Raw genomic sequence first — 17621 nt, 5'->3', positions numbered from 1 at the left:
TTCTGCCTCATTTTCCCCACAGCAGCAGCGGGGAGTGTCAGCTCTCTTTTTGGGGGTTACCAGGGCATCACTGTGCTGGGGGTGGGGCAGAAGGGGTGGGGCCAGCTGTCCCAGTTTGGCAGTTCTTGCTGGGGAAATGCAGGAAAAATCCCTACCCTTTCCTAAAAGGCTTTGGAGGGCTGAAGTGACACGTCCAGGCATGCAAGGACAGGCCAGGGCTGGGAAAGCAGCCTCGGTGGGGAAGATCACAGCCCGTGTCTTCTCCACTAGGCCAACCTTTTTATTTAAATTCCCTCCCTGTCCCACCTATCCTTACAACCTGCTTTCCTGGTTCATCACGCCACCAGCTCCAGCGCCACCAAAAGCTGAGGCTGCACAGAATCAGAGCTGCACATCGATCCCCACATCACACTGGGCAGCACACCACAACAGCCCAATCCAGCACGGTACCCAGCGCCCCTCACACCCACGACCCCACATCATCCACCAGCACCTTTTCCTGGTGGGCTGCCCTGGCCAGGCAGTGTCGCACGGCCAGCAGCACCTTCCCCAGGCGCCGGTCCAGCGCCTGCAGGTGGGGCTCAGCCAGGACGGGGGCCAGCGGCTCCGCGGCCAGCGCCTCCCGCAGCACGTCACTCAGCCGGTAGGGCTCGGTGGCCAGCAGCTGCAGCCGCAGGTAAGTCGACTTCTTGATGCTGCCGGAGATGAGGAGGGAGAGCTCTCAACAGGAGGAGCCTCTCCCCAGCAGCAGATCCGGGCTGGGGGCAGCCCCTTACCTGCAACATTGCTGGAGGGGGGCCAGGATGGACGGTTCATCGCGGGAGTGTGTGCCGAAGCTGGGCGGGGGGAGAAGCCCATAAGGATGTGTCAGGGTGGCATTTCGGCAAGACTGGAGGTCTCTCCCACCCCTTTGCTGTGATTGCTCCCCCCTAGTCCCCAGCTTTACCCGCGACCGTTGTCCAGGTGGAGCAGGAAAGTGTCATTCCCAAATTTCTCAAAGGTCTCATAGTGGTGCCGGTCCATGTTGCCTGTGGCGGGCCAACAAATTTGGCATCAGGTTGTGGGCTGGAAGATGGGAGCAAAGACACGGAGCACTCCTCTGGTGTGAGTGAAACCCAGAACCCGGGGAAAAGGGTTGGAGGCACCTCTAACTTGTCCATCTGGTGGCCATGGCCGTGCAGGGGAGCTGAGCAGAGACCCCACGGCCTCCCCTTCTCATCCCAGCAGCCCCACAGAGGGACAACAGCGGCAAATGGAGCAGAAGTAATGGCAAAGGCATGGCTGGGTGGTCAGGAATGAGGAGATGGGAAACTCTCCCAGTCAGATGCTGGTGAGGGGACAGCACAGGGAGGAAGAAATGGCCCAGGGACAGGAGAGGCATCAAGAGCCTTGGGCAGCATCAGCTCCACATGCAGCTCTCCAGGGGCTGCATGTGAAAGCATGCTGGAAGGTGCTTCTCATGTCCAGGGTATTCAGCTGGAATCTCCCTGGAATCTCTTGACCTTCAATTTCTGCCTGGGAAATGCCCTAGTGGCGCAGCCCTGTGCTGTCATTGTGAGTGACACTGCAGCTCACTGCAGCCTGAACAACAGTTTGGCCAAAAAATCTTGCAGGGCACAGTACCAGGGGACACGGAGCCGTTTGGGCCTCTAGGTCCTGAGGGACCTCCAGAGCCCTCAGCAGAGGCACAGAGGGGCTCACCCATGAGGAAATCGAGGATTGCCATGTCGATGAGGTCGAGGAGGCGGTGGCCCCTGTCGTAGGGCGGCGTCTCTCGCACCTGAGCGCAGTAGTTGGGGTTCAGCTCCCACCTAGTGGCAGAGGCCAGGGAGGGCAATGGGGCCATGGCAGTGGCTGTGGAGAAGCCCCCTCCCACCCATGGCTCTGCTGGCCCACGTCCCCACACCCCCCATGCCCCGCCTCACTCAGCCTTCTTGCTCTTGTGGTAGGAGCGGCGCCAGGGGCTGCGCCAGGAGCGGCGCTTGGCCAGGGTCTTGTCGGGGAGCAGGGCAGCCATGGAGCCCTCCAGCCGGTCCGGTTTGCCACAGAGGGCGTGCTCCGTGGAGCAGTAGTAGGAGCACTCCCCGTAGAAGCAGACGTTTCCCGCTGGCCAGGGGACAAAACAAAGGTTGAGAAAGAGGAGGGAGGCACCCCTGGGCAGAGCAGTCCAGCAAACAGCCAGGGAAGGATGCTCCGTGCACTCTGGCCACGTGCCACCAGCAAAGCAATGGCAAGGGAGGCTGTGAGGAGCAAAGGCCTGTGGCAGGGCACCCGGGGGAACTGGAACAGTCCCCAGCGGGATAGTTTGTCTGAGTGTGGGGGTAGCCAGAGCAGCAGCAGCCAGCACCAGGTGAGCTCCATCCAGGTGGCCACAGGAGAGGACAGAGAGCATGAAAGTTCACCTGGGGAGATGAAGAAAGTCTTGGCTAGTTTCTTGTCTGTGGTGATGTCCCGAATTTCCTTTGTTATGTTGACCAAACGGCCAGAAACTGGGGGGATTCGCCGGAAATCCAGAATCCTGAAACACAGAACTTGGAACTATTTCTTACTGACCTCAGCTGGTTTAATAACAGCGAGTTACTAAAACTGACAGGAGATACAGGTATCCCTCACACCCAAGGATTGAGAGGTGGGATGAAGGAGGAGTTTCTCTGGAGGCTTGGATGCAAAGCTTATGCTCACCTGTCCAGGTGGAAGGCTGCAATCTCTGCATTGTGCCGCTCAAAGTCTGAGAAGTAGAAGAAATCAATGGGGGTCTCCTGGTCCCGGGTCTGCCTGGAAAGAGAGGGGACAGTAAGGGCAATCATCATGGGTGGGGTCGCTCCAAGCATGGGATTAGTTCCAAACCACCTTGTGTTCCCTTGTGACACTGGAGACACAGCCAAACCCAGTCTCCTCCAGTCACTTCCTGATGGGTGGGTGGCTCCAAGTCCCCTATCCAGGTTCCCAACTCAAGGGATGGGGAAGCCCTCACGGACTGGAGGCTCCTAGATGGTCCTCATGGACCACCTTCTTCTTTCCACCACTGGAGGTCACTACCCCATCACAAGCTGCATCCAGTTTGCAGAAAGCTCCGCCCGGGAAGGTGAGGGAAACGGGACCATTCTGCTCGCCTCAGTTTTGGGATGGAGGTGCTGAAACGAGGCAGCACATGAAGCATTTCTCCATTTCTCCCTCCATGGTCCCTTCTGACCACTTCTCGCTACCTAACAGGACCGTGTGGGCGAGGTATAGGGTTGTCCCAGCCTCTACTCACTTCATGGGCTTGAAGAGGGCCTGCCCATAGTTTGGGAACGTCATGATGAGCTTGAGCTGGGTCCCGCCGGACTTCTGGACTGGAAGGAGGCACACGGGGGTGAGGGAGGCGGGCAGCAGGCAGGGGGCAGGGTGCGGGCAGGAGTGGGGCAGGTGCAGAGGTGGTACCCGAGCTGACGATCCTCTGCGTGGCCAGATCCCGGAGCAGCGCAGGCAGCAAGGGGTCCCGGCGGGGGTACAGCTCATAGCGGTTGATGCCGATGTGGAATTTGAGCCACGTGGGGTAGGTGTCGTAGGCTGTCTTCCCTGTCGGGAGGAGCGCCTCGGCTTTACTGCTGCTGACCCTGCAGCCCGACAGCCACCACCAGCCCAACAACAATGACAGCTTTTAGTTGGGACAGGACGGCTCCCGTGTCCCCGGGCCCTCCCTGGGAGCCAGTGCATGGAGGGTGAGGTGGAGAGAAAGGCCAGAGCAAGCCCTGGATTGGTTCCAGGTTTCATGGTGGCAGAACCCCCTGCCCCATATAGCCTTCACGGGGCACTTGGCATCTGGTAGATCCCACCCAAAGTTGGTGGCCAGCAAGATCCACCAGCATGGCTGGATTGGACATAGTGTCTTCCCTCCATCCCCCATGGAAAATCCCTGGGTTGATCCTGTTTCCCTCATCCATGCATTTATTTCCCTAGTGGAACAGATCATCTCATTGTTTTTCCCTGAGGGATTGGCTCCCAGGAGTACAGTCTGCTACATTCCTTCATGTGCTTCCTGGGGACACGTGTGTGTACACTGAACACGGGTGGAGGAGCATGGGCTTCCCAGCCATCCCCAGCACTGACCCAAACTCCCATCCTCAACAGCCCATTCCCCTTGGGTGGGTTTCCCCAGGGGGATAAGTTTGGGTTAGCACTACCCCTGCCTCTGTGCATCCTGGAAATTTGAAGTTTGCTGGCATTCAAGGGAGCCCCGGGGGGTGTCTGCCCCACCTCTGTGCTAGCACACACTGGCACTCAAAGGGACAGTTAGCCCAAGGTATCTATAACCTAAATCCATGCCCCTCTCTAGGGAAACACAGACTGTGCACTGATTTCATCAAACCAGACCCAAGGCGGTCCTCGGAGATAAGGCAAATGCCCATTTCTGGAAACCAGCTCTTAAGCCAGCTTTTATTCTCTCCCAGTTCTAGCAGGCACCACTTTTGGAAGGTGTGCTTTCTGTAAGGAAGCTATGTGTTACTATGCTAAAGCTTTTAATATCTTCCCTTCTAATTAGAGGTTAGTAGTCCAAAGATAAAAATAGACAGCTGTCAGCAGTGAGCTCACCATCGGCCGAGCCTAACAAGGTCAGGCAATATCCTGCAAAATGCAGGACAGGAATGGTCTCATGGTTAGAGGTAATCTAAATTGCAAGCTTTGCATCTCCAATATCCCAAGAGAGGGGGATAAAACTTGTTACAAATCTGGAGTGGGGCCTTCCTCGTATACAGAGATACTAAGGGCTAGTCTGCATTGGGGAAGGGAAGGAGCTGAGAGATCACCTAATAGATATCCGTAATGCAATGAATAATTCAAGAGTCTCCTTCAGCTTTGCTGTGTGCTACAAGCTTATGGGTAGCAGCCCAAAAATTCAGGGCTAGGAGAGGATTTGAGATATGAGAAGAGCATGCTCAGTAAGGGGGGCCCCTCTAGGGTAGGAAGTTGATCTACAGAAGGGAACTACTTTGGTAGTCTGGTCCTTGCTGCTTGTTCCCTGAAACCCACATATCCCCCAAATGCAAGCTAGGGCTGAGTTTGCTCCTCACCATTCATCACTCCTGCTGCTGTGCAGGCTGAACCTCTCCATGGGGTTGACGACAAACAGCTTGTCCTTCTCTGTCACCTCTGGGACTGGGATGTTGTAAAGAGGATGCTCGAAGAGTGCTGCCAGCTTTGATCCCTTGGACCACCCTGCATTCGCCTCTCCATGCTGCTGCTGGACCCCTGGCTCTCCAGCCCTTGCGTGCAGCCCCGCTCTCTCTGGCTGGGAACTTTTCTCCAAGGAGCCGTTGCTTCCGCTGAAATCCTGAAGGATCCGCAGGCTCAGCTTTTTGAGGCCAGCCGGCATGGGGCTGCCTGACAGGACACCCACAGCTTTTGATGCTTTAGTATTGCAGCCACAGGACCTGTGGGTTGTGGGGAGAGCAAAATCCACCACCAGGTGCATGAGAAGGGCCAAGAACAGAAGAAAGAGAAAGCTGATTTTAAGTTTCCTCTGGAGAAACATTTGCAGCCGCCACCGCATCCTTCCTCACACAAAACACTCAGCAAGGATGGACACAAGGTTAAAAATGTTGGTGTGGCTGCAGCCTCTGTGCAAAAATAGGAGAGAGGTTTCCTGGATTCAGAGCATCCCAACAAAAGACCAACTGGTGCACGGGCAGAGTGGCAGGAAAGGTCTGTCACCACAGCCCCTCACAGTGTGACACCACCAGGATGGGACAGGAGGTAGTGACAGGGTTTATCAGTGCTGATAAGGGTCGAGCTGCCACTGCCAAGGTTAGAGTGAACGGGGCAAGTTCCAAATCAATAGCTGCAATGCTGGCTCAGGGACAGCAATGGCTGCAGATGACTCCTCACTGTCTTGTCTTTCTGTGCTGTCACCTGCACAGGGCTGCAGAACATTTCTTTGAACACAGGGCATTAAAAAGGTTCTGCCCCTCTGCAGCACACACCCTGCCAAGCATTATGTAGTCCCATTCCCCATGTTCATCACAGCTGCACTCTCAGAATCCAGAATTTTTTTCCCATTGCTTGACCATATCAATTTTATCACCCTCCCTCATCCTTTGAAAATCAGTTGTACTCAAGCCCCCTTTCAAAACTCACTCAAACTGGATAAAATGGAGGGGATGTGAGTATCAACATTGCTGCAAGGGGAAATGCTGGGCTGGCAGTGTAAGGAAGGGCTGCCAGGTGAGTTTCAGGGGCAAGGGTGTTCCCTAAGGGCCTCTAAAGCAGGCAGGGCAAGCAGGCAAGCAGGAGTGAGGATACTGCTTTGGGCGTTGGCACAGAAGGGCAGTGGGACCCACCAAGTGTTGGGGAGGACTGGCAGCTTGTGGAAGGGAAGAACATTTCTTTTTACGAGAAATTCACTTTTGCAGAGACACCCAGGGACACAGAGCTGGTGCACAAAAATGGTTCATGATTTTGATAAGGGACAGACAAGCACAAGACCACCTGCAATAAGTCTGGGGGCTGTGCTACAATCTGGCACGATGTTTATTTTCTCTTTGCTCTTGCAAAGGATGCAGAAGGCATGTGAAATCCCGTACATCATGTAATTCTTCCTTGTCGCGAGATGCACCAGCAGCCAGCTTGGAAATGCTCAGTCCCAGCCAGGGAGGGTACGATGATCAGGGAGCTATTGTGGAGACCCCCTGCTCTGCTGCGCTGCCTGCGCTGCCCTCTCGGCACGGTGCTGTGCCGCTCCGCTCCCAGGCGGCGCGCTGGGAACGCGCTGTCCCCGGTGTTCCCGGCTCGCGTGTCCCACGGCGCGACAGTTGCCTGGAAACCGCCTCCGGCTGACACCATCGCCGCCCCAGATTCAGCCAGCCCCGCGTTCCCCTGCCTTCTGCTGGCAACATGGCCGAGGAGAGCCGGGGCAAGCGAGGAGGAGGAGAGCTTTCCAGCCCGGCTGGCGAGCTCGAAGCCCCGCAGAAGGAGCTGGTGGAGGGGAGCAGATGGCTTCCCTGCGTGGAGGAACACAGCGTCCTGCTCCGGGAAGTTTGCTGAATTCAGTCCGGACACACGTTTCAGACAGAAGGCCCCTAGGAGGGGCTGTAGCTGGAACATGGGATCATTAGGTCATGGCTCAGAAAAACAGCAACCAACCAACCAAAACACCAACTCCCTGTACTAACTGATCGCATCACAGGAGCTGGGCTCGGCTCCCGGAGCAGGGCCACAGGTTTCATTAATCCAGAACCAGCCCTGAAGAGAAGGAGACCTCCTCATTCCAGTGCCCCAAACCAGCTCCAAACTGGGCTGGAGGGGACAGAAACGTCCTTCTCATGTCCTGGAGTCAGATGAGCATAGGGATCCTATGGGCTGAAGCCACCCTACTGACTGTTAGTCCCATTCCCAGATAATGAAACTTGCAATCCTGCCTCCTCACCCTGATTTAGCATCCCATTGCAAAGCAAAGGCAGGGGGCTTAGGTGAGGCATTCACCACCCTTAGCACTTGAATGCTGGCATTAAATATTAACCAAAAGATTTTTCAGCGAGTCAGACGTGAGCCTGCAGTGAGGGAGAAGAGCTGGAGACCTTCAAAGTCTGCCCTGATCACCTGACTTGTTGCCATGACATCATCATAGAGACAGGGCTGAATTTGCACCTCTTTCTTTTCATCTCCCCCCTCCAGCTCTTCCTCCATCTTCCCAGCAGGTTCAAGTCACCCTTGGGGCGGAGGAGGAGCCCTACATCCGAGGACATTTTCACTGCTGGCTCCAAATCGGGACTCATCGGCAGCTGATAATGATGTTCCCATCTCCCCTCAGCAGGGAGGGATGAAGTCATGAGGCACAGCCTCTGAGCCGCTACCGCAGCTTTAGGGGACGGGTGGATAGAAAGAGTCATTTTGGCTGCCACCCATCCATCACCCTGCGTTTTCCATCTCATTTTCTACATCTGACTCAGCCTGATGCTTTGACAGGAAATGGCAGCAATATGCAGGGGGGCAAGAAATTAAAGGGAAACAATAGCAAGCAAACTGTTGCCAACTTTCCCAGCTTTCCACTGAAAATCCATAAGGAAAAAATCCTCCAGCAACTGAGAGCAGTTTTATAGTAAAAAGTAGAGAGGCTTTAGAGGCTCCAAAGCCTCATAGAATCATAGGGTTGGAAGGGACCTTTAGAGGTCACCCAGTCCAAAGTCCTTGCAATGACCAGGGGCACCTTGAACTAGATTGTATTGCTCAGAGCCTCATCCAACCTATCCCTGAATGCTTCCATTGTTTGGGCACCCATCACCTCTCTAGGCAACCTGTTCCAGTGTTTCAACACCCCCATTCTAAAGGACTTTTCCCTTCCCTATATCCAATCTAGAACAAACCTCTTTTAGTTTACAACCTCTAATCCTTGTCCTATCACAACAGGCCCTGCCAAAAAGTCCCTCTCCAGCTTTCCTGTTGACATCCTTTAGGTCCTGGTATAAGGGCTCTCCAGAGCCTTCTCCAGGCTGAACAGCTCCAACCCTCTCAGCCTGTCTTCATCACAAAGGTTCTTCAGCCCCCTGATCATCTTCGTGGCCTCCTTTGGACTGGATCCAGCAAGTTCATCAGCCACAGAGGGGTCTCTTGTGGGAAAATACAGGACAAGATTCCATCTCTGATCCATAAACCTTACTCCCATGAAAATTACAGGTATGCCCAAAGATGTTCCAGCTCCACAACAAAAGGAGGGTGAAAGTCTTTTTTCTAACACACAGGGGCCAGCAAAGCATAGCTCAATGTGCAACAGGCAGGACAATGGATCTGACTGAACACTTGCCTCAGGGCTGGGGCTCTGACACACAGCCACATTTTGGGAGGCTGAGGCTTGTGCTTTCAGGTACAATGCCAATTACAAGAATGCAAATCAGCTAACAAGAGTTTGCCTCAAGGTGACTTCCTGTAGGAAAGCTGTTACCTTTATGAATAAAAATAGCCTGCCACTCTCCTGTGAGCCACCTTGCACTTACCTGGTGAGAATGGCAGTGTGGGAGCTGACTTGCTGCACATTCACACCTAGCTCACCTCAATCTGTTTGCACACTCAGGCTTTGAGAAGGCTGGGGAGCACTCACCCTTCCTTTGTTGCCAATGCAGGTCACGGAGACATCAGCTTTGATCAGCTGGTGGCCAAGAAGATAAACAGGCAGCAAGTCCAAGAGACTGTGTGCTGATGTCAGCAGCTCCCTGTGGTCATCTGCAGGTCACCACGACCCTGCAGAGATGCCCATGACCAGTGTGCCTGTGCATATGCACAGAGCAGTTAATTATTCATTAGCGTGAGAGAGGCACAATTAAAGTGACCGTGGTATGGCTGAAGGGATCATCCCACTCCAGCATGGGGCATTTCAAAGACTTTACCTGTTGATCTGGATTTAGAAGAGACAGAAAGTTGCAGAAGAGGAAATAATCTTTTCCACCTGCCAGCTGTAGAAAGTGTTGTCAATAGCACTATCTTCACATAAAAGCAGGCAGCTGGAGAGACACAGAGCAACTGCACGATGAGACAGCTCAGAGGATTTGGGCTCTCACACAGCACAGCAATCCTTCCTGATCATGGGGCAGGAATCATGGTACCAACCTACCCTGGCCCAGCCAGGTCCAGATGGACAGATGGTCCAAATTTGAAATAATTCTTAGTTGTCTTCATATTACTCCAGTTCCTAGCTCCCTGACACAATGAAATTGAGAAAGGACATGTCTAGCATAACACTTGAGGTTAAGAAAAAAGAACAAAAGGAATTGTAAGACCAGGTTGATCAACCACAGCATTAATGCAGACAGATCCATCAGACATAACTATGGACGAGAGATGTCAGCTGGCAACATTCTGAGGGGAAATCTGAAAATTAAGGAAGCTACAAAGACAGCTGCCTGTCAAACAGGACAGAGGGATGTGGCCAGCAGCACCACGGGCCTGGCAATGCTCCTCACCATGGTGGCTTGCACTGCTAAAAGGAACTGAACAGGGAGGATGAGAGTCACGCAGGAAACCAGCAGGATGGAACTCTGTCACTGGCCTCTGCCTGTGCTACACCATGGCTTACTCATTTCCACGTTTCTTGAACTACTTTGCCTACAGAAATGCACGCAAAGACATTTTACTAAACTTTTATTGTAAAAACACAGTTCCCCAGGTTTTATAAATATGCCATACATGTAACATAGTTACGCTCATTCGATCCTCCAACACCAATAGCTTCCAAAAATGAAACAGGCTAAAAGAATGCAAGTCCAGAAAGACATTAGGCTTCTGATGACCAAGTTATATTTCACATGGAGCCTCCTTTCTCTGTCAGCCTCCAAACAAGATGCTGAAAGTACACAGCACTTGCAACGCCCCCAGGAACTGACAGGGAGGCATCTGAGCCTTAAAAAGAGCTCTCACCCACTCCCCAGGCATCGTCAGCCGCCTGTGTTTTCATGCTGTCTCAGTTGCTGTGGGTGAGAAAGGAGGGGGCAGTTTGCATAGCAACCTCCTACACCCAGGCAGCTCAGCTGTTGTACCCTCCCAAAACAGCAGGGAAGGGCAAGCTGGGACTGCTTCCCTGTGGCTCACACCTCCACAGACAGCCTGAAGGGAGGCCCTGGGTGCTGTCAGGTCTGAGCAGACATCCCAGAAGAAAGGAAGAACGTACAGGCAGCATTCAGAGAGGGGAAAGACAGGTGCTGGTCAGAGCCATACTGCATGGTAGTTGAGAAAGCAGAGAGGAAAACTATGTGGAATAAAGGGGAGTTAAAAAAAACAAAGGGCTAGATGGCACCTCCTTGCTTTTGCTTTCCCCTGCTAGTGCTGCTGTGCAGTGTGTTGTGAGATTACCTGTTCCTCACTTCCCTCCTGCTCCAGCTCAAACACCAAGGAAAGAGCCAGACAGATGAGAAATCCCACAAGCAGACAGGACAGTTTAGCAAGATTATACACACACACACGCACCAACTTCATGTATCCCACAGAACTGTACGTCAGTATGAAAAAAAGAAGTCTTGACATTTAAGTATTAAAAATAAAGCCCCACCTCCAGATCATACAAAACTTGTCAAAAGCAGGAAGAAATCTCTTGTATTGAAGCAACTCTGGGACCTGGCCAGGGGTCAGGAGCACTTCCAGACGCACACGGCCAGGCTGCCACCAAAGAACATGTACAGCAGGTTCTTCACCTCGTGAGTGATCTCAAAGCCAAAACCTTCCCCAATCACCACATGCCAGGAGGATCCAAATTTCTTGTCCATGGTCTCTTTGATCATCTTGGCAGCACTCTGGAGAATGTTAAGGAAGACAGCATAGGGTGAGACAAAGCAACCAGAGAGGTTTTATGCAAACATCCCCCTAATCTTTTCCTCCCTTTAAGACTACTCATGCCATGGGCAACAGGTATAGCAGCCGCAGGACTTGGGATCTCTCCAGAGGTAAACCCAGGGGTAGAACTGGTCTCAGCAGCCTCCAGCCCAGCAGCTAGACCTGCATCACTTCTGTAATTCACACAGTCTAAAGCAAGAGCTCTGCTTCAGATGCTGCTGGAGTTATACTGGTTGAGGTGACCATGAGAGCAGATTCAGGTCACTGAGCTGCAGCTATTTTTACAGGAGTCCATTTTTTTTTTCTCCAGCTAATTACCAAAACACTAAAAGTAGGCTGGCTTTTAAAAGGCTTGCTTCTCCCAGATCACACCCTGCTTGATCCTAAAAAAGGCGAGAGGAAAATTTTTCAGCAACAGGAGGTGCCCTGCCCATGAAGCAAGGTATGTATTCCCTTGATCATTGGTCCTAAAGCCAAGAGGGAATACTTAACAGACTTCCACGTACTCCCAAAACAAGAGATTCCAAGCAGTTCTGAACCAAGCCCCCAGGACACAGGGCATTTTATGAACAGAGTGGAAGCATGTCCCAGGAAGGCAGGATAAGCAAGGAGGTAAGGTCTGGGAGCACCACTACCAATCTCTGCAAAGTGCTATTCTAGATCTTGCAGAGCAAGGGAACTGAATCTGAGATCTAGCCAAGCTCTTTGCCTCCTTCTACCCCAGCTCAGTGCCGAGAGTAACAGGCTGCCAGGACCTGACTCTGCTCTGCCCTACAGCCCCATCCCTGCTCCTGCAGCACCAGCAGGGTGCCCGTTCTAGGGGTGGCTGGTACCTCGTTGTTGGTGGCATGCTTCTCACACGCCGTGACGCACAGCTCCATGGTCTCCACGCGCATCTCCTCCGGCATGTCCGAGTGCTGCCAGGGGCAATCACACAGACAGACAGACAGCTGAGCACAACAATCAGAGCTGCACACACCACAGCAGTAACTGCTCTAATTTCTGCACGGGCTCTATCAGGGGCTTAGATGGAGTAAACCTGAAAAGGTTTATTGCACTGTAAGTAAGTGAACCATTCCTCCAGCCAGTGAGGAATTCTTCTCGACCTACATGAAAATTAGCACTGTGTAAGCACAGCTTAAAGAAGGAAATCAAGACATTTGACAGTTTTTCTGCTATAAGATAAAGGGAAAGCACACTAACAGTGTTTCCACCACAGTCCTTAATTATTGCTATATGAGTAAAGAAATCTAAATTACACAGCCTTTTCTGCTGCTGCTATCTGGCTGGCTAGCAAGATCTTTTGCTCCAGCTTCTCCAGGACAAAAAGCAAGCTGCATGTGCTCTCAATCTGTTTGATGGATCACTTTGCCCCAGGCTTCCTCTGGCTGTCATGGGGAACACTGGAGCTATTAGATTTGCCCAGGAGAGATCAAGGACAGGGAGAAAGCAGCAGTGACAACCAGGATCTCTGCACAGCACCAGCACTACATGTTCTCACAGTAGCTACGCAGCAGGAGAAGGACAGTTAGAATGAAGACAGATTTTCACATCTCTGACATCGGTAAATGTGCAATCCATCTCCCTCCATACCCTAATCAGAGGAAAAGTGTGAAGCCTTTTATAATCAGCCTCGTCCTTTTTTTCCTCCTCAGCTTCTTCCATGGTCCTTCCACAGAGACTCCAGGAAGGGGCAGAGGGGCTGCCTGGAGTTCAGCAAAGTGCTGTGGCACGGCCAGCTGAGAGGAACAGGGCTCTGTGTTCCTCTCTTCAGCAGGAGGAATTGCTTCTTGGCCTAGAGGACGCTGCTTCAACAAAAACAAACACGGGCAAGAGACAGATGGCTTTCAATTAAAACACAAGGCAAATGAAACTGTTACGAGAACATCATGCTATCTCACTCACTTGCCATTTCCTCAACAGCACCTTCACACCCTCCTGAGAGTCTCAGCTCACAGACCATTAATGCAAACAAATTATTAAACTGTATCTTTTTCCATAAGTGAGGAGCACAGCACTTCCCAGAAGCACCAGTGGAGCTTGAGGGAAGAGACGAGCCAAGGTACAGCTTTCAGGAGAGGACAAGAGAACAACGTATCAGCTGCTACCACTCTTGATTAATTCCAAAAGGATTTCCCAGGACACTATTATCTGCAGTAGTTTCAAACTGCACACGACAACAGGAGGGTACGAGTATTTTAGGCACAGAATCTGTGCACTCGTCTGGACGGATATGTTTAACAGGAACATCTCGGTCTCGTTTGTGCACTTGCTCCTCAGATCGCAGAGCATGTGTCAGCTGGGGAGAGCCATATGGGAAAACTCTGGACGTGCCTCAGGGCCTCATTACCAGCCTGCCTCCCCCCGGGCAACGCAGAGGCACAGCACTGACCGACAGATTCAGAGCCTTTCACCGCCGTCCCCCCTCTGGCTCTTTCCCCCTCAACAAAGCATCTTCCTCTCCTACCTAGGGGAGCCAGGGTGAGCTGATATTAAAGGAAAACGAAACCAGCACGGCGCCAGGCGACACATCAATCATGTATGCCGCGTACACAGAGCTGTTGGCTAAAGCACCGAGTCCGACCAACACCGTGGCGCCCAAACCCCGACCTCCGCCGGACAGAACCCCCGCCCGCTCGCCCGGCGCCACTCCCGGGAGCCCCTTCAATACCCACCCCCAGCCCGGGGCGTGCCCGCGGCCACAGTCCGAGGGTGCGAGGCAGCGGAACGCGGCCCGAGCGGGCCGCACGCCCGAAGCGGCCCCGCCGCCCTCGTCCCGGCGGAGGCAGAGCTGGGCCAGCGGGCCCGCGGAGCTGCGGGCGCGGCCTCACCTGAGCGGCCGCCGCGGCCCAGCGCCGTTGCTAAGGAAGGGCCGCGCTTGTCATAGCAACCGGCGCGGGAAGTCCCGCCCCCTCGGCCTCCATTGGACGGGCTGTGCCGCTCGGCGCGTCTGATTGGCTGTCCCCCTGGCGGCCGCCGCGCGGGGCCTTGGGGCGCTGGCGGCGGTGGGGTGGCCGCGGAGCGCCTGTGCTGTGCCGCGCCCCCGGGCTCCCGCTGGCGTGTGGCAGCTTCGTGGTTTTCTGGCTTAAAACCCCTGAGGGACCTAGTTTTAGGTATTTTTTCTTTTAAAAAACTAGGATAAATATAAGAACAAGGAGCGATTTGGGGCAATTTTGGGGTTTTTGTTTTTAACCACAGAATCAGGTTAGGAAGCCCTCTGAGATCATGGAGTCCAGCCTGTGACCGAACGCTGCCATGGCAGCCACACCATGGCACTGAGTGCCACCTCCAGCCTTTCCTTAAACACCGCCAGCGACGGAGGAGGCTCCACCCCCTTCCTGGGCAGCCCATTCCCATATCTAATCACTTTTTGTGAAAAAACTCCTGCCAATGTCCAGCCTGAACCTCCCTGGTGCAGCTTGTGACTGTGTCCTCTTGTCCTGTCTGGGTGCTTGGAGAAGAGGCTGACCCCACTTGGCCACAGCCTCCTTCAGGTAGCTGGGGAGTGATCAGGTGCCTGAGCCTCCCCCTCTCCAGGCTGAGCAACCCCAGCTCTCTCAGCTGCTCCTCACGGGATTTGTGCTCCAGACCATCCAGCAGCTCCTTTCCCTTCTCTGGCCATGCCCCAGCCCCTCAATGTCCTTCCTGAGCAGGGGGTTCCAGAACCGGACACAGTTCTCATTGTGTGGGAGTGGCAACAGCTCATGTTTGCATGTCAACAGGAGTGTAAAGAAGGAGAAAGTGATGCCGTGGGGATGAATCATGAGTTTGCAAACAGCTCCTATAGCACCAGCCTCCATCCCCCACGGAGAAAATCACCTCCCTCCCGCCCTCCATAGCTTTATGCTTGTATAATGTCTGTTTGTTTTGAGGTTTTTCTTGGCTCTGGGCTTGCTACAAAACCTCTGTTGTCTCTGCAGCCTGCTAGCCAGACATGGATTGCCTCTAAACCAGGGCTTAAACAGTTTTCAGGGAGCTCTAGGGCTGCATTTGTCTGAAATTAACAAGGATGGAGAAGCAGCAAGCTCCCGGATAATACCAAGGGAAAGAACTTCTCCTGTGCAAAGCCCCAGCTGCTGGGTGTGATGCCTGGTTTTCCATCAGTGGCCATCCTTGTCTTGCAGAGTGGCTCATGGGTCTGATTTTTCATGTGGTGCTTGTGGCTGGTGTGCGCTTGAAACGTTCTTGCTGCTCACTGCCTGCTGAAAGAAGAATTTGCTTTCCAGCTGTTTGAGAAGGAAAAGAGTGGGGGAGGAACAATCTGGGCACTCTCCTGTCCCTGCCAGCTCAGGAGTCCTCTTCCCTGCCTGTAGCACCAAGCTCTGCCCTGAGATCAGGGCAGAACAGCACCTTGTTAATCTCTTCCACAGGTTCAGCAGTGAATCCGACCTCCTGGCTGTCCTTTGCCTGACAGAGCAGTGCTGGGGGCAGGGAAGCTGCCTTTGGGCTTGGGAAGACAAAGCTGCAGTGATCATTTATATTTTCCTTTTCTGTCACTGCTGGTGGTGACAAAAATGAAGCACTGCCTCTTGAGTCACTTGTTCTCCTACCATTCCTGCCTCCTGGGCTAATTCCTTCTCCTTCCTCTTTTGGGCCTCTTGCAACAGAGCTAAAATTGTCAAGAGACAGATAAAAGCTGGGAGATCATCATTTTTTCTCTTCAGACAAGATAATTAGGAAGAGAATCTCTGTGAGGAAGAAGATCTTTCCATCATCATTACTTTATCTCCAGGCAGCTACTCTAATCTCTCCAGGGACACGGCTCTTTCAAGCACCGTGTTCTTGCTGTGGTGTTTTTAATGCTTTAATCCCTGTGTAGTTCACCCACTTTTACTACCAAGCAGCAAGTGAGTGTGAGCTGGGGTGTTTGTGTGCGTGTGCAGGGCAGAGCACGCTTGCCTGAGTGATTCTGTGTTCAATTAAATCTGCTTTGGTTCTGATCAGTGTGACCCCCAGGAGTGTTTCCCTCACGGAATGTGGGGACTGCTTGTGAGGGTTATTCATCAGTGGCTCCTGGGTGAGAAGCTAAAGGAAAACGGCCAAACAAAAACTGCACTGGGCCAAAGACAGGAAAAGCCATGTCTTTGTGATTGTGGTGGGTGATACAGTGGGGCTGCAAGACAGAGATGCCTCCTGAGGAAGGAGAGTGTTCTGCTGGCCTGCCTTCACCTACTGTGCCTTAGCAAAATGTGAGCAGCTGGTTTCTGGAGCTCCAAGTGCAGGGTTTCCACAGGCTGCCTCTGTATAACTGCGAGCCAGTGAGAGCCCTGTTGAGCCAACAAAGGTTACATGTACTGCTCTTTTTGCTGCTGGCTCTGGTGGCACAGACTTGTCACTTGATCTTTAATTTCCAGTACTAGTGGACCAGGTACCCTTCTGTAGGTGAAAGCAAGTCGAGAGCAAGGGTTCAATTCACCCCTGGAATTGTTGCTTTGCTCTGGCTGCTCATGCCTTATTTGTCACTAATCAGAGGTGGAAACTCTCTCATCCCTTTGTTTTCAGCAGCCACAGTGAAATGCATTGAAACAAAGTACCTTTACTTTTTACCTTCTGACATGAGGGTGTGTTGTACTCCTTAGCTGAGCACAGAAAAGTAACCATTGGCTGCAAAATATACATATATGTAGTAAATAGACAGCCTCATGCTTTCTTTTAGTCATCTTCATTACCCAGACAGCAGGCTGACTCTTCATCAGGTGGAGTACATCCTTCTTTTCTTTCTTTTCTGACCTGCTTCTGGCCAGGTTTGGGGACTTCCCCATTGTCCCTGTGGGCTCTGCCGTGCCCCAGCTCCTCTGTGTGGTGAAGCAGGGGGCTGGAGCTTGCTGTCCAGCCTGCCAGCACAGCCCAGGCACTGGGCACTGCTCCGCAGCGCCTTGGGTGGTAACAGAGGGCCAAGGCTGGGGGCAGCTGCCCCAGGATGGGGTGGGGGCAGCTCTCAGGAGGCCCTGTGGGAATGCTGAAGGCACATTTCTCTGGGATCAGAACCCCCAGCATGCTGAGCTGAGGGAAGGCAGAGATGGGGACGCTGGTGTGCAGGAATGGGTGGCAGCCTCTGTGCCAGAGGACACGGTAGCTCGCTTTGGGACAGCCCGATCCCCTGGTCTGCTGGAAAACACAGTGCCCCACGTGTTCCCGTAGCTACTAGCTCTAGTAAGGACAACTACTGTTAGTAATGTCTGTTGCTGCAGCACTAGCAGCCGTGTGGGGGCTGTTCCTGTGCCAGATGCTCCGGAATCGTGGCACATTCCCTGTGCGAGCACTGCACAAGTCCTAATGAGCCTTCCTGGCTCTGGGAGGGAGCAAGGGAGGCTCCCAGCAGGACA

General features: G+C 53.2%; 2 protein-coding genes across 5 annotated transcripts; both read right to left on the bottom strand.

Annotated features, from left to right (window-relative positions):
• Positions 1 to 437: 437 nt before the first annotated feature.
• LOC135457460 (extracellular serine/threonine protein kinase FAM20C-like) lies at positions 438 to 5190 on the bottom strand. The gene is made up of 10 exons (XM_064732061.1): positions 5055 to 5190; positions 3371 to 3561; positions 3257 to 3330; positions 2683 to 2775; positions 2403 to 2518; positions 1926 to 2106; positions 1702 to 1811; positions 947 to 1028; positions 777 to 836; positions 438 to 695 (listed from the first exon to the last, which is right to left on the bottom strand). Exons 1-10 carry the CDS (start codon positions 5059 to 5061, stop codon positions 461 to 463), a joined length of 1149 nt encoding a protein of 382 aa, XP_064588131.1. The 5' UTR covers positions 5062 to 5190; the 3' UTR covers positions 438 to 460.
• Positions 5191 to 10093: 4903 nt separating this feature from the next.
• DNAL4 (dynein axonemal light chain 4) lies at positions 10094 to 14233 on the bottom strand. 4 transcript variants are annotated; one of them, XM_064702387.1, is made up of 4 exons: positions 14127 to 14233; positions 12889 to 13100; positions 12129 to 12212; positions 10094 to 11255 (listed from the first exon to the last, which is right to left on the bottom strand). In XM_064702387.1, the coding sequence occupies exons 2-4, from the start codon at positions 12958 to 12960 to the stop codon at positions 11091 to 11093; spliced, it is 321 nt and encodes a 106-aa protein (XP_064558457.1). In that variant the 5' UTR covers positions 12961 to 13100; positions 14127 to 14233; the 3' UTR covers positions 10094 to 11090. The 4 variants fall into 4 exon arrangements, with proteins under 4 accessions (XP_064558457.1, XP_064558456.1, XP_064558455.1 ...); XM_064702386.1 differs by having other exon boundaries at positions 12889 to 13103; positions 13971 to 14158; XM_064702385.1 differs by having other exon boundaries at positions 13971 to 14158.
• Between the last annotated feature and the right edge of the window lie 3388 nt (positions 14234 to 17621).

The sequence above is a fragment of the Zonotrichia leucophrys genome, chromosome 1A (genome assembly GCF_028769735.1).
Source record: "Zonotrichia leucophrys gambelii isolate GWCS_2022_RI chromosome 1A, RI_Zleu_2.0, whole genome shotgun sequence".
Lineage (NCBI taxonomy): Eukaryota > Metazoa > Chordata > Aves > Passeriformes > Passerellidae > Zonotrichia > Zonotrichia leucophrys.
This window is presented reverse-complemented; position numbering and strand designations above follow the sequence as displayed.

What these genes read in the sequence shown, in the direction of transcription:
- LOC135457460 (XM_064732061.1), bottom strand. An exon ending in CACCCTGCCCCCTGCCTGCT is followed by an intron (nt 3,331 to 3,370) that starts GCCCGCCTCCCT and finishes CTTCCAGTCCAG; the next exon opens with AAGTCCGGCGGGACCCAGCT. An exon ending in CCCCTCCAGCAATGTTGCAG is followed by an intron (nt 696 to 776) that starts GTAAGGGGCTGC and finishes CATCTCCGGCAG; the next exon opens with CATCAAGAAGTCGACTTACC.
- DNAL4 (XM_064702387.1), bottom strand. Translation starts at nt 12,960, where the DNA reads ATGGAAGAAGCTGAGGAGGAAAAAAAGGACGAGGCTGATTATAAAAGG. An exon ending in ACACTTTTCCTCTGATTAGG is followed by an intron (nt 12,213 to 12,888) that starts GTATGGAGGGAG and finishes TGCCCCTGGCAG; the next exon opens with CACTCGGACATGCCGGAGGA. An exon ending in AGCATGCCACCAACAACGAG is followed by an intron (nt 11,256 to 12,128) that starts GTACCAGCCACC and finishes AACATTCTCCAG; the next exon opens with AGTGCTGCCAAGATGATCAA.